The sequence below is a fragment of the Mchenga conophoros genome, linkage group LG12 (genome assembly GCF_057382185.1).
Source record: "Mchenga conophoros isolate Kocher_MC1m ecotype Shallow Benthic linkage group LG12, M_conophoros_male_GT1.1, whole genome shotgun sequence".
Lineage (NCBI taxonomy): Eukaryota > Metazoa > Chordata > Actinopteri > Cichliformes > Cichlidae > Mchenga > Mchenga conophoros.
The window spans coordinates 2660464-2675024 of NC_140537.1; the positions used below are offsets into that span (position 1 = coordinate 2660464).

General features: G+C 40.8%; 1 protein-coding gene across 3 annotated transcripts; it reads right to left on the reverse strand.

Moving 5' to 3' along the window:
- Nucleotides 1–3362: 3362 nt before the first annotated feature.
- lhx2b (LIM homeobox 2b) lies at nt 3363–13938 on the reverse strand. 3 transcript variants are annotated; one of them, XM_085293290.1, is made up of 6 exons: nt 12974–13938; nt 12457–12619; nt 10704–10906; nt 9617–9987; nt 6591–6796; nt 3363–4109 (listed from the first exon to the last, which is right to left on the reverse strand). In XM_085293290.1, exons 2-6 carry the CDS (start codon nt 12574–12576, stop codon nt 3819–3821), a joined length of 1191 nt encoding a protein of 396 aa, XP_085149416.1. In that variant the 5' UTR covers nt 12577–12619; nt 12974–13938; the 3' UTR covers nt 3363–3818. The 3 variants fall into 3 exon arrangements, with proteins under 3 accessions (XP_085149416.1, XP_085149415.1, XP_085149414.1); XM_085293289.1 differs by having other exon boundaries at nt 9617–9984; nt 12457–13938; XM_085293288.1 differs by having other exon boundaries at nt 12457–13938.
- Between the last annotated feature and the right edge of the window lie 623 nt (nt 13939–14561).

Consider the following 14561-nt stretch of genomic DNA (forward strand, 5'->3'; position numbering starts at 1 on the left):
ATAATTCTCAGAAGTTCTTTTCTATTGGATACTACACTATTCTGAGAAACTGGGATCACTGCATCTCTCAAAGCTTTGACTTTAAAGACAGCTCAGGGGCTGTAGGGTCAGCAGCTAGCAGCTAGCTAGCAAAATTCAATTCAGTCTTATTATTGGCAAATTTGCTCATTTCCTTTAATAACAGTAATTTGAGCAGTTAGTTGAACAATCATGATAATATCAATAAGCCAGTCATTATATCCTGAATTTTTATAGGCTTTCCTCTTTATGCTAAAACTATATTTGCTTTAAGGGTGTACGACAGTAGTTTCATGCTACATGCTACTACACAATCTTTTGCAATAACCAAAGGTTCAGTAACTGCCTGACAGAAAACCACTCATACTAGAACAGAATAATCCTGCAGCTGATCCAACCGTTCTGTCAGTCAGGACCAGGAGAGCAAGTGCCAGAGACTGCAGTTCGTCAGATGAATGCTTTGGGTGAGCCTTAAAAACTCAAAACTTCTGTTTAAATGTTATTTTGGTATAAAGTTACGTATAATCCAGGGTTTGGCCTCTGACAGGTAGAGGCCAAACCCTTTTTTCAGCATTTAGCTGCGTTCCAAACGTATTCGAGCAGTTTTGCTGGTGACTGAATGATGTTTTAAGCCTGTTGTCCAATTAGCATCCATTTTGGAGTGAATTACTCATTTACTACCATAATGGTGGTTAAGTGTTTGTGAGCTTAATTGTATCTTGATTCTAGTTATTGGACACATGTACAGACGGACAGATGTGGAAACTGCAAGAACCTCTGCGCTGGTTTTAGCAGCTGAGTCATGTTGCTGCTAGCTGATGAATTATTAGCACTCTTTACAAGCTGGCAGTGGAAATCTTGCATGGACTCACGTGTTGTGTTTGTAAAGGAAAAAGATGACAGCTGCAGCTTTGCTTTGTTTCATTAAATCACTGTGTTATTACTGGCAGTCCTGCTGTCATATTCCCAGCGTCTTGGACCCAGAGCTTTGAGGATTTGTGAGTTCCCCTGCCTCTGCCCTCCTTGTGCTGAGTTAATTTCTTTCCCATGTTAAGTTGCATCTTACTTCCTGTTTTATTTTAGTAGCTGTTTTTCCTGTGTCCTGTGTTGAGTTTAACTTCCCTCATGTCATTATTTTAATTATCTTCAGCTGTGTTCCCCACCTGTTTCCCATTTGCTCATTATCTCTTGTCTATGTTGTCCTTGTTGTGTCGTCCATGTAGCCGCGTGTCTCCTTGTGCTTCCATGTTCTCTGTGCTTCCTGAATTTGTATTCCTATTGACATCTGATCTTCAGATTCCCTGGCTTTGGTCCTGAAATGTTTTGGGATTTTCGGACGTCATGTAATTCCTGCACTAACAGCATTAAATGCTTTGAGCTTAATAATTCCCATTTCCTGCATTTGGGTCTGCTGAAATGAATCAACAGTCCACACAGCAGACAGCTGTCGTGGTTGCCTGTGATAGTTCAGCTTTAGCTTTCACATTTCCAAATATTCAGGTTCTATTTCCTAACACCTGCTACGCGGCTTTCAAACATGCTTTACTAGTGTTCTTGTAGTCTGGACTATTCAGCAGTTTTGAAAAATATAAACAACTCAAAGTGGAATCAGCACAGGACTGGAGTTTCATTCTAAACAGGGAGCTTTGAGTCTTTCACACAGCTCTGTCTGTTGCTGCAATCGGTGAATAAAGGCAAAAATACTCCCCAAATATTTTGAATCTGTACTTTCGACTGAGTCTTGGGTCAACCCAACAAGAAATTTCACCTGTGCTGAATTTGTGGCATATGCCTTTCAGGATCATCAAAGAAACATGGATACTTGTTTTTTCAATTCAAATCACTATTATTTATATAGCAGCCAGTTCACAACATGATATCAAGATGCTTGATATTGTAAGGTAAAAGAAAGACAAGAGAGAAACCCAATGATGTGATGATTCCCTATGACCAAGTACTTGGTGACGGTGGGAAGGAAGAATTCCCTTTAATAGGAAAAGACCTCTGGCAGAACCAGCATCAGTGAGGGTCAGCTCTGAGTGTGATTGGTTGGAGGGGCGAGGGGAAGAAGGAAAACAGCGGTATCGTTCAGTGAAAACTGAAACTACCCTTAGCTTGTGTAGCATGTTAGCGATGTTGACTGCGGCATGTTGATCCAAACTGCTAAATAAGTAAATGTCGGGGTATCTGACATGCTTCAACTTAAAATAAATATAAATATTTATTGATGGTCTGTTTTACAGTTCGCTCGTAAAAGTCAAAAAATGAAAAGAAATCTTCAAAATCTTCAAAATAGAAATAATAAAAATGCCAAATGCCCATCCAACCTCGCAGCGGCTTGATTTAACTGCCACTCCACTCATCACTGCATCACAAACGCCTCTGACCCCTCACAGCACGCCATCTCTGAATGAATACGATATGTACACATGTAGAAAACTCGCACTCGGAGGTACAAACTCTCTTCCAACAGACAAGTCTTATTATCGATAGTGTTTATATTTCTCACAAAACCGAGGACAACAGTGACGCGTACAAGAATGTGCAGAAGCAGCACAACATGAAGAGCTCAGTGAGGTTTGTTACAGCAGCCTGGGACAGATCACCGTATTCCACAAGCAGCAGCGACAGCTCTCCCCCATTCACAGCATATATATTTCCATCTCGCTCTCACACACACACACACACTCACACACACCTTTACAGTTTAACCCCCAAAATTTCATTGTTATTTTCATTGTTTATTGCCAGCTGTTTATTGGTAAAAACTATATTTTAAAACAGTTCTTTGAGCTTTTGTCCAAAGTGGAGGAAAAGGAAAAGGAATGGGCATGCACCGAGACGGGTCTCAGTAACCTGGTGGATGTTAATGAAATCGATCGCATCATTTGGTGAGGTTTAGTATCATGAACTGATCTGCATCGGGCCGCCAGTGCATTAAACTAAAAGTCGAGACTTTGAACAACAGCTTTTTAGCCAAGTTTAAATGAAGACGATTCAAAAGAGTTGAGATCAAAAACAAGAATTATTTGCCTCTCGCCTTTTTCTTTTAAATTAAAGTGCAGCCGAATGGGCTTTACTGCACGTTCACACAAACACAAAGAGGAACAAGCCAGAACTCACACACATACATAAATGCGCACAAGGAGTCGAGTTAATTCAGTCATACTGCTTTGTTCTGATGCAAATCACTCACGTGTGACCGACTTTTAGAAACAGCAGTTAAGATAAGTGGACCGTAAGGCACGTGGCAGTCATAGGATATTGTAACCTGTGTTTAATCTCAGATTTCCAAAACGAAAGAAAGAAAGAAAGAAAGAAAGAAAGAAAGAAAGAAAGAAAGAAAGAAAGAAAGAAAGAAAGAAAGAAAGAAAGAAAGAAAGAAAGAAAGAAAGAAAGAAAGAAAACGATTTTTTACAATCCTTCTAACAGTGACTCTTGTACAATATAACATAAATACTGTGCTGGAAAAAACAATATTCCAAATTTTTTTTGACCAGTTTCAGTCTCTCTCTGTAAACATTGAAAAATGCAAATCAAGTCTCCTCAGTTCTCAACAAGACAACATCAAAATAACAACAAATGTTCGGTGTGTAAGGCTCAGCCACCTCACTAATCAAACAGTCTCTAAAGGAAACCTTTTCAGTTTGCTTCCTTTTGTTTTCTAATCCGTTAAATGTTCCAAGGAGTGAACCGTGCTTAATTGTAGATCCACAAGGAGCAGAGGTGAGCAGGGGGGAGCTAAGGGATGGGGCCAGGGAGGGCAGGGGAGAGGGGGCTGTGAAGAAGGGCTCCATCTATCAGAAGAGGCTGGTCAGCGTGGTCTGTGATGGGCTCCGGCACTCGTGGACATCCATGCTACCCGGCACGGAGGTGAGCACAGAGGTGACAGTGGGCATGGTGGGGTTGGTCAAGTCCGTAAGGGTGGTGGGTGTGCTGGAGGGACTCATGGAGGCGTTGGAGATCTCAGAGGCCGGGCCTGACGGTGTACCACCCTGCAGCGTGGAGCCGTCGGACGCCTTGTCTACCCCGGTGCTCTCCTGCCGCAGCAGGTTCCTCCTGAATTTGGCCCGAGCGTTTTGGAACCACACCTGCAGATGGATGATCTGTTAGTACACTTCTAAATACCAAAACAAACCCACGCGTGTTTGATATCATAAAGAAATAACATTCATGCAGAAAAACATTATTATTACATTATTACAGGACTTTCAGTTCAACCTATTTGGTCGTTCCTGAGTGTGCAGATGGTTTTGCTTTCTTGGGTCCAGGTTTTGAAATATAAACATTTTTTTATTTGGAGCCGTTTCCTTCAGTAAAATAATTCCACATATATTTGTTTTGGTGCTGAAATGTAATTTTCAGTGGTGTGAGCACTTCCAGTATATTGGGCTAAAAGTCTGCACACCACTAAAGATAGATTTCAATATGTTCCTCTGCCCTTTCTACACTGTTCGATTAACCGGGAACTCCTGTTTCCAACATTCAACACACTACTTTTATGCATTATGTTTGCTGTTGGTCATACAGTTTTCTGCAGACTGTAGTCTGAAGTGTTCTGCTACATAAATGCCAGCCCGCTCCTTTAACAGTCTGTATGTAAACTGGATTTCTAACAAAATGTGAACACACTGAACATGATTTCTTCTCTCAGTCTTCTCACTTCCTACAGCAGGTAATACAGTTCAGGCTCTTCAGCTGCCTCACCACACAGCACCGACACTAATAAAAAGAGGACGTGATACTCATGCTGATGGATTACCTACTGTATCCCAGGCAGGTCTCGAAGCTAATTTTGATGCTCTAGTAAAATAAAGGAGACCCATACCTGCCTGAAAGCTGGGAAAAGCCCTCTCAGGGGTATCAGCCTCTTGTGTTGGAAACTGGCTAGTTGTGAGGTATCAGCTGAGAGGTAACTAACACATGTTCATGTTTCCAGAACGCACAGTTGGAAACGGCAAAAGGGTCAATCACAAGACCGACACAGACAAATAATAATTCATTACATAATTGTTTGCTTACTTGACTTTAACAGCTAAAGCACCAAACGTGTTTCACGACAGTTGGTGATGAAAACCAGAGAAAGGAGTTTAAATATCTGAAACCTAAGTAAGTATGTAAGTATGAAAATTTTAACTCAGCTTTAACTGAACGCATTTCACAATTTTTCTTTGACTAAGACCAAAACTTCTCCGCACCTAAACCAGCCTGTGACAAATGTAGAAACTGTCACAGTCAAGCAACAGACGTGTATCTCTTGGGGAATAAGTATATTTCAAAAATGTAAATATATCAAAATATAACGCGGCTTGTGATGTCACTGAATCTCAAGAATACCCATATTATCTCCATTATCTAGCGAGCATCTCTTTGTGTCTCTTTAAAGTCTGTTTGCAGATGTTCTGACTGGAGACAAAGATAAAAGAACACTTGGAAACACTAAGCCTGAGCGCTCGTCCTCTGTGTGTAAAAGCTATAAAAGCCTTTACTTTTCATGGCTGTTCACACAAAAGAAATTAAGCCATTTCTTTTATTATGCTTGCACATGAAAATAGAGAGCAATGTCCTCCTGCTTTCATTGACCCTGGCAAAAAGCAACACGGGTCCTATTTACAGTGTTTGCAGAAAGAAATGCAGTTATGATTTTACACATTTGCAATAAGATTAACGATATCCTTATTTTTTTATCACAACCTTCTTTTTTTGCTCTGGGATTTTCATTTATTTGTCATGTTTTTGAATATAAGATTTCCTCTCTTTTTCCAGTAATAAAAGTGTGTTCTGTGATTTGCAGAGCGAACGAGGCAGCAGCCGAGCTGAGTGTTGGGAAGTGTTAGTGATGGAGTCATGATGGAGCCATGGGAATCGGGCGGCTAGAGAGTCGCTTCAGCTGAAGTAACAGACATGAAAACTCGAACGCATCAAAGCAAAACGACTGCTTTGTTTTCTGTGAGCGTTAATTAAAGCAGCGGGATGTTTTTTTTCTTCCTTCTCAGTAAAATTTTGATTTAGAAACCTTTTTGTCTTATTTTTCTTCTTTTCAGTACCCCAGATAATTTGCTGTCGTCTTTTGTGGAAATCAAATGCTCTGTTGTGTTGTCACATTCTTTGCATGTATTACAGAGCTTTTTGCTTTTCATCCCTCACTCGTCACCACAACATCACATCATCCACTGAGTTATATTACGTTTCATTTTTTTTAACATTTCTCTTTGATTTCCAGGTAATTTTGGTTTCCAGCATGAACAGAAATATTAAGTCTGTTTTTCCTGAAGGCAATTAGAAATTCTGCTTCTGCTGTTATGAAAACGAGAAAAGAAAACAGAAACAAAGTAAGGGAATCCAATTCTGATTTTGTTTTACTTGTTTCCTAAAAGTCTTCCAAGAACTTGAGATGAAAAACAGCAAAATCATAAAATAAAGCAGCTGATTTGGCTCCTAACTGTAAAACACCACTTCATTTATATTACCACTGGTTATCACTGGAAATGTCGCCCTGTTGGCTTGTGCGAGCTACTTTTAGTAACAGAAAAGTGAACTGTGGTCGAGAAGTGAGAGGCTGCTGGCGCTACCTGTAAGACCCGCTTGGTGAGGCCAGTTTTCTGGGCAAGCTGCTTGAGGTCCTTGGCGTCTGGGTTGTGGTTGATGGCAAAGTAGGACTTCATGGTCCTCAGCTGGTGATGCTTGAAGGACGTCCGCATGCGCTTGGTCTTCTGACTGGAGCTGTACTGGGAGTCCCTGTCCATGGATTCGCCGTCGTTCTCGTTACAGCTCAGCGCTTCATGTCAGCAGGGAAAGGAGGACAGTGGGTTAAGACAAGTTGGAACTCATTATTAACGTCATCATTTCATTCCTCTGCTGCTGTTTATGAAATTCTCATGTCCCCAGAGTATTATACTGTTACCAGCAAGGAGGTGAAAATATATTTCAAAGAATAGCCTGGGCATTTAAAACCTGTGCTTTCAGTTCAATTTAATATTATTTATATAGCACTTGGTGAAAAACAAAATCCTTTTCACAGAAACAGACCTCTGGCAGAACTGTTGTGGCAAATTTGGGGGGGGGGGTATTTTGTAATTCTTTTCACATATTATTTTATTTAAACGTCTACATTAAATTCAGCAAGAGATCTATAGAAACTTTGTGCACTGAGGGGCTTCGTGAGGCGCTGACTTTAAAGCACGACAGTGTGACTGATCCAAATAACTAAACTGTAAAAAAAGAAGAAAATTGTTTTCTAAGCTCTATTATTGTACACATCTCTTTGTAAATACAATAAAAACGCCTCATTCTGTTTAAATCTGCACAGAAATACAAAGTGACCAAACAGCTGTTTCTTCCAGCTGCAGATCACCTCCTCTCCTCGTGCTCCACACCAGTCTATTTGTTTGTGTCTTTCTGTCCTAGGAGGAGGTGCGAGCCTGGATACAGCCATCTCTCTCTTTCTCTCTCACACACACACGCACACACACACGCACACACACACACACACACACACACACACACACACACACACACACACACACACACACAGTAACAACAACACACATGTATTTGTCCCCAGCCTGAAAAATTCTTGGCAATATTCAAAGTGTTGCTGCATGCATAACAGTTCGCGTTCAATATCAGAACGCTGCAAACGATGAATATGAAGTGAGTGAAAACCAACGGAATAACACTTCACTTAATTAGCCGATACACACCAGGCAGAACAAATGCTGCTTTCTGGCCAAAACATATGCTGTAGCATTTTTTTTTTTTTTTACAAAAAATAGGAGAAAAGCAGCTTGTAGACGGTTTCCTTTTCCCTGGTCTTCCTGCACAGTTATGGCCGTTTGTAGGAGCTGGCGCAAGGTTAGGGTTAGAGCTGTTCTCATGAGTCTATTCAGGTGAAGCTTTCGTGTTGTGTGTGGCTGCAAACAGAAGAGGGCGCATCGCTTCTTCACTCTCATCACTCAGCTTCACGAGCTTTTTCTTGTTTTTTCTTAAATGCCCACATTGAAAAGGATAAACTAATTCACAGCGTTTTATTTATATAAATTACTTTTCCTTCCGTTATCGTCATCATGACGCCCTTTGTGTGTGTGTGTGTGTGTGTGTGTGTGTGTGTGTGTGTGTGTGTGTGTGTGTGTGTGTGTGTGTGCGCGCGTGTGTGTGTGTGTGTGTGTGTGTGTGCGCGTGCGTGCGTTTTCTTTTGACATTTTTTTTACATTTAAACGTCAATCACTCTGTGAAATTATGTCAACTTACACATCTTTTTCTACGTCTACGTTTTAAGGAAAGAGAAATCCGAACAAAAAGCGTTCTTGTGTGATCACTCCGAGGCTTTAACACCATGTTAGCTGCAATCGCCTTGTTTTTACGTGAATATGGGAAAAGGATGAGAGTCCAACCACATATTGCTGCCGTTAGCAACTTATTGCGCTCCCTACTCCCTCTTCAAGTGAATAACTCATCAAATCACATTGATCTGGCTGAAATACACCCAGTTTGGCCTGGTCCCAATACAAAAAAACAAAAACGCTCACTCAATGTGTCTATGCCTGTGTGTGCGAGCGAGTGAGAGAGGGGTACAGGGAGGTGGTTTGGGGGGTAGGGTGAGGTGGTGTGTGCGTGGGTGAGGAGTTCTGGTGGTGGTGGGGAGGGGGGTGGGGTCTGTAGATGTCTATGGAGCCTGACAAGTGGAAAAGGGCGAAAGCAAAAGCCGGCACATCAAAAAACTTTTCTTTTCACTCCACAAAGTGGACATGGGAGGAAAAAAGGTTTAGCATCCGCACACTGTTGCCACTGAACATTTAGTTGTATTGAGTTGTATGAAAAGTCCAGTCCACATATTTCAGTCCGCATATTGAGGCTGTTTGCCATAAATAAGGTCTAACTTGTTTCTATGCTGCACTTTTCTGCTTTGTAACCTGTGGCTGTTTTTGTCCCGTGGCCCCACACGTGGCCCGCGAGCTTTTTCTTTGTTTATTAGTTCAGGCTTATTCGTGCAGGGTGTTTAGCGTCTACACCAACGCGCTGCTGATACTTCAAAACTGAGCCGAAAATGTGCAGACTCACAAAGTGTGTATGATCCAGAAGAGGTTACGGGAAAGTGCGCAAAAAATGTAAAAACGCACAACAAATGGAAAGGTTCACTATTACGCACAATTCGGTGTTAAAATATTACAGAGACACCAGGACGGGTTTAAATCTTCTGATATCTCAGTTTGAAGTTACAGTGAACTGTAAATGGAGATATTAAAGCAACAAAGATGTTGTTTTAAATATCGAATAAGTTGTATGGTAAAGCTCAAACAGCGTCACCACTGAGGACGCCACAGCACAGTAAAAACCTCTAACGGAATGTTACAAAAACATTTTTCATTAATGGAGTCTGTCAGCTTCAGTCAGCTCCCTCCACGCTTCGTGGCTCTTGATCTCCACTTTGGACAAAAGCTCAAAGAACTGTTTCTTAAATTTCTTTAAAGGTCTAAAACGATTCAGGCAAAACTTGGCATTAATTAAATAAAAAGGAACAAACGCAAATTATAACTATATCACGTTTTCAATATAATTTCGATCATTTTTTTCTTTCGCTTGTCGAGATTCATTTTACCTGCATTATAAGCAGCCAGCTCGGCCCCTGGCCCAGGACTTTTCCTCTTCCTCGGCCTTCCTTTCTGCACCGTCCCCACGCTGCTGAAGTAGGATAGTCCGAGCGTGTTGGCCGGGCCCAGGCCTTTGTGCGGCACCACGTCCGCGTGGTTAAAATGTGTCTCATATTCTCCCTGGATGAGAGTCTCAAAGTGCAGCCGACAGTACACCAGACTGTCTTTCATGCCAAAGTGGTCCCCGGTGGTGAGCATCTTGCTGCAGGTAGTGCAGGTGAAGCAGTTGAGGTGGTAGACCAGGTCCCGAGCTCGCATCACCATCTCCGAGGCCGAGATTCCCAGGTGGCACCGAGCGCATCTCTGCACCGAAAATCTTCTGCGGACAACACAGAAACCTCATCAGCGGCTGGATGCGAAAGCTGGTGGGCTGTGCTGGTAAACTATGCAGTGGCACGTGTTTTTATGCAAACAGACCAACTTTGACGCACTTAAAGAAGGTGCAAAAAGTTTCCCTGTGGACGAGTGTGCTAAAACCTCGACAGCAGATAAGGGAGTTTGCTAAATGTGTTTAAAAAAATACGTTTTGTATTTAAAATAGAATCAAAATAGGATTCTATTTTTTTATTTAATTTTCTTGGGCCCAAAGTATTCCTGAGGCTCTCTTTTATTGCAAGGTGGGGGTAGCGGGGGTGGTGGGGGTCACTCTCCCCTAGAGAGATGCTAACCTTAAAACTAACGCTTTCTTTATCTGATTTTCAGGGGAGGGGTTTAGCACAACTGTCAGCATGAATCACAGCTTTTCTTTGGGTCTTAAATGCTCAAAGAGCTTTGACAGGAAAACTCCGAACATCACATTTTCTAAAGAGTTGCAAACAGCTTGTATTCACTGCAGAAAATCCGCTGCAACGCCAGCATCAGTTCTATTTATGTGAAACTAAAAAAAATAATTATTTCATTGACACATTTTAGAATTACTAATGTTTTTAAATCTACCCCCCTCCCCTGCTCAAACCCGGTGCTGCTTTAGATGAAGATAATACAAATATTCACCAATCACATGACCGGGATTAGAGCCCCTGCGCGCTCTCCTACCTGTAGTAGTCCTCTTTGCAGTAGATGCTGCCGTCTTTGCTGAAGCAGGTGAGCTCGGACTCCAGGTTGAGTTTGCACTCGCAGCACTTGAGGCAGCGCATGTGCCACTGCTTGTCCACGGCCAACAGGTAATATCGGTCCGCGATTTTCCTGCCGCAGCCCGCGCACAGAGCCACGCGCTCGTTGGTCATGCATGGCATGGACTGCAGGTCGAAGCCGTCAGGACAAAAACACACGAACAAAAAAAAAAACAAAGAGAGAGACTCAAAATAAAATCCCGTAAAATCCTTGAAAGCTACAGGACCGCATCTCTACGATATTCTCCTCGAATATCAGCTCACTGCTGAGGGCCACCACTCCCGTGTGGCAAGAACAATAGTCTAAAGATTAAAATATCTATATCTATATATCTATATATACCTATAGATATAGATATATATATATCTATATAGATATATATCTATATAGATATATATAGATATATATCTGTCAAATAGATATATAGATATAGATATTTTAATAAAATAATAAAGTATTTTAAAAGCTTCAATAATACAACATATTGAAATTAAAGTAAAATTAAAGTAGCTGCTCTTCTTTTCATCAAAAGACACAAGAAATTAGATATGTTAAAACGAGTATTTTTGTTTCAGTAAAGGAAATAATGAGCTACAATTAGTCTGAAGAGTCTTTACAAAGAGAGCATAAATTACACGGGTAACAGGGGAGGTCAGAGCGTCATTATTCTAATAATCCCGAATACTCAAAAAGCAATGTGCCAAATAAAACGAAGAGCTATATAATTGCATAATTATATAAGTATAATTGCACTTAAAAAGCTCATCGAAGTTCGTTGACATGCTGTGTGTGGGTTTGGAGGATACTGAAGAACATTTGTGGTCATGGGAAGCTGTGTCTGTGCTGTCAGTTTCTATCAGAAAATATAAACCCAGCCATGCTCGTAAAAGCTTTTAATATGAAACAAAGCCTTGTGAGACGAGCATTATTTTTCCAAAGGCCTGTGAATACGGACACATATGCACGCGCCTCTGATTTGCAAACTCTGAATAATAATAATAATAATAATAATAATAATAATAATAATAATAATAATAATAATAATAAACACATTTTAAAAACTTGTTTGATTTTATTACAAATATAATTTATTATTACAAAGTAGTCTAACAATTTGGGATTTTTTTGTGAAAATATAGAAAATAAAAAGAAAGGTTGAAAATATGAATTTAAAAACTTACTAGCTTGTTTGCTGTAATGTAACGTGACAAAGTTGGGGCGTTTTTTGGACAGATTAATAGATATATGAATGTTTAATGTTAGCTTACAAAGCAATAACTATTTATATATTAAAAAAAACAATTTATAAAAACAAATTGGTGAAGTTTGCAGACGAATGTCGTCTTTTTGAATTATTTCACTGTCTGCTCGTCTCAGGTTTTGTTCTGTCTGCAGCTTTGCTGAGATTAAGTTTTAGGTGAAAGTATGGCAGTAGGAATCAGAAGGTTTAGGCCTGTAACAGCAACTTTGAGAGCAACTTCAATGAAACAAATAAATGAAAGATAATTAGAGACGGGGGGAGAAACATTTTGTGGATACTTTCCCTCCGGTTTGAATTTAAAGTAAAATCAGATTGCTTGGAGCTGGAAGAGTGCAGCCGTTGACACATGTTTCCAGGCTGCCATGCTGCTTGCGCTAAATAGCCAAAGAGGGCCGAAACATGAGTCTCGCCTACCGTCTCTGACTCTCCCATATCGATGGCTGAGCTGATGGCCGCTGACTCGCTCTTTCCTCTCCGGTCCATTTCTTCCACCACACCGCGAACGTCGCCTCCGGGGAGGCCATGGAAAAGCATCGTAGCCGCCGATGGGAGGATGTTATAACTGTTCTCTTCAGATCTGCAAGCCAAGATGTCCATGAGAGGGGGAACCTTCTGCAATTATGCCACTCAAAATTTTCGATCTTTTAACGTTTCCTTTCTTGCCGTGACAAGCGAGAAATCCAGATCAGGGAGGAAAAAATATGAGGGAAAAACTGGACACGTGTTCTCCACACTACGTCTCATCTGCCAATGGAAACCGTCATCCGAATCTCTCCAGCTCTCGTTATTAATAAGCTATGATTAATTCATTAAAAAGCGCACAGATTTGCCTTCTCTTAGTGGCATCTATTTTATCTCAGGCATGATAATATGTTTCACTGCCAACTGCTCTTTCTAGATTTTCTTTTCCATTTACGGTGACTAAACATACCAACTATAGAAGCTCCCGTTGCATGGATCTCAGCTCTGCTCCTCGCCGGGAGTAATATTTCAGGTTTTCGACAGTCTGCAAAATATTTCCTCTTTTCTTCTGCAGAACAGTTCGTAACTCAGTGCAAATGGCAGTGCCAAAAGATGAGCAGCAGCTTTCTACTGCATCGCCCAGCCCGAAAAATAATATTTCAAACAGAAAAAAACTAGACCTGGGTATTTGAGAAAGGCTTTTCCTCCTCCTTAACAGTCCAAGTTGAGACTTACGGCAAACTACTTTTGCTTTGCAGAAAGAAAAAATCATAAAAACAAAAACAAGCTTAAAAAACGAAAATAAAATCCTGGGAGAAGAAGCAGTTTTCCTTTACAGTAGTTTGTTTAGATAATGTTTTGTCTTGTGCCAAGGAGGCTGCATAGATGTGCGTAACAGCAGAAGAGGAGGAGTTGGCTTTACGTTGACTGATGATAGGCGAGTGTTAGCTGGCCCCCAAAACCGCCGTTCCTCCTTCTCAGGTCCGGTTGGACTCTCCGCTCCTTATCAACGGGACCCTGTTGCGTCACGACACACCATTTATGTTCATTGGCTGTTCCGCCGTCACCGAACTGTTTGGCCACTTTTACCGACCGGTCTAAAAACGCAGCAGTTCTCCCTTCGTTACACACGGAACACCGGCCAACCTCACACACACACAACACACACACACACCCTCCTCCTTCTGTCTGTCCGGAGCTGCTGCTTGAAAGGTCAGTTTTAAAGGAAAGAGAGCAGGAGAGAGTTTGAGCTGAGATGTTTGAGCTGTCTGTTTCTGGAGGTCTGCTAGGACCTTTGCTCGTCTGACGCACAGAGAGGGTTCCGCACAGCCTCACAGTGCTGCTGCTCCAGCTAACAGCCTCCTCATGACACCAAAGCGCTCTGCTTAATCTGCAGGGGTGGGTAGAGCGCGTGAAGTGCGTGAAACAACCCATAAAGAAGAGCATAGATATTATATTTGGATATTTTGGTCACAATTATTATAACGGAAAGTATATATATATAAAAAAAAATATACCCCCCCAAAAAAACCCAGGGTAAACACTCTTTCTAGTAACTGTTAATTTAGTTTTTCATATTTTCATAACCCCCCCCCCCCCCCTCTCTCTCTCCATATATATATATATATATATATATATATATATATATATATATATATATATATATATATATATATATATATATATATATATATATATATATATATATATATATATATTACCTTGGGAAAATGTCACTTTTCTCCAGAGAAACTAAAACCAATCAGTAACAAGGTGAAGCAACTAGTTTAACTTGTGGGGCAAAGAACTTTATGTGATGTGAGGAACTGTTTATTTTATTTTATTTATTTGTTATTTATTTATTTATTTTTTTACTGGGGCTTTATTTCTACATCTTAGTTTCAAAGTGCTGATGCGTAAAATCATTTAGGCAAATCTGGGGGTCATCTCCGTGTTTTGTCATAGGTAAAACGCGGGGATTAAATCCAGAACATATTTACAATAATACTAATAAGAAGAAAAATATGCGATGAACTAAGAGATTTATACCTAAACTT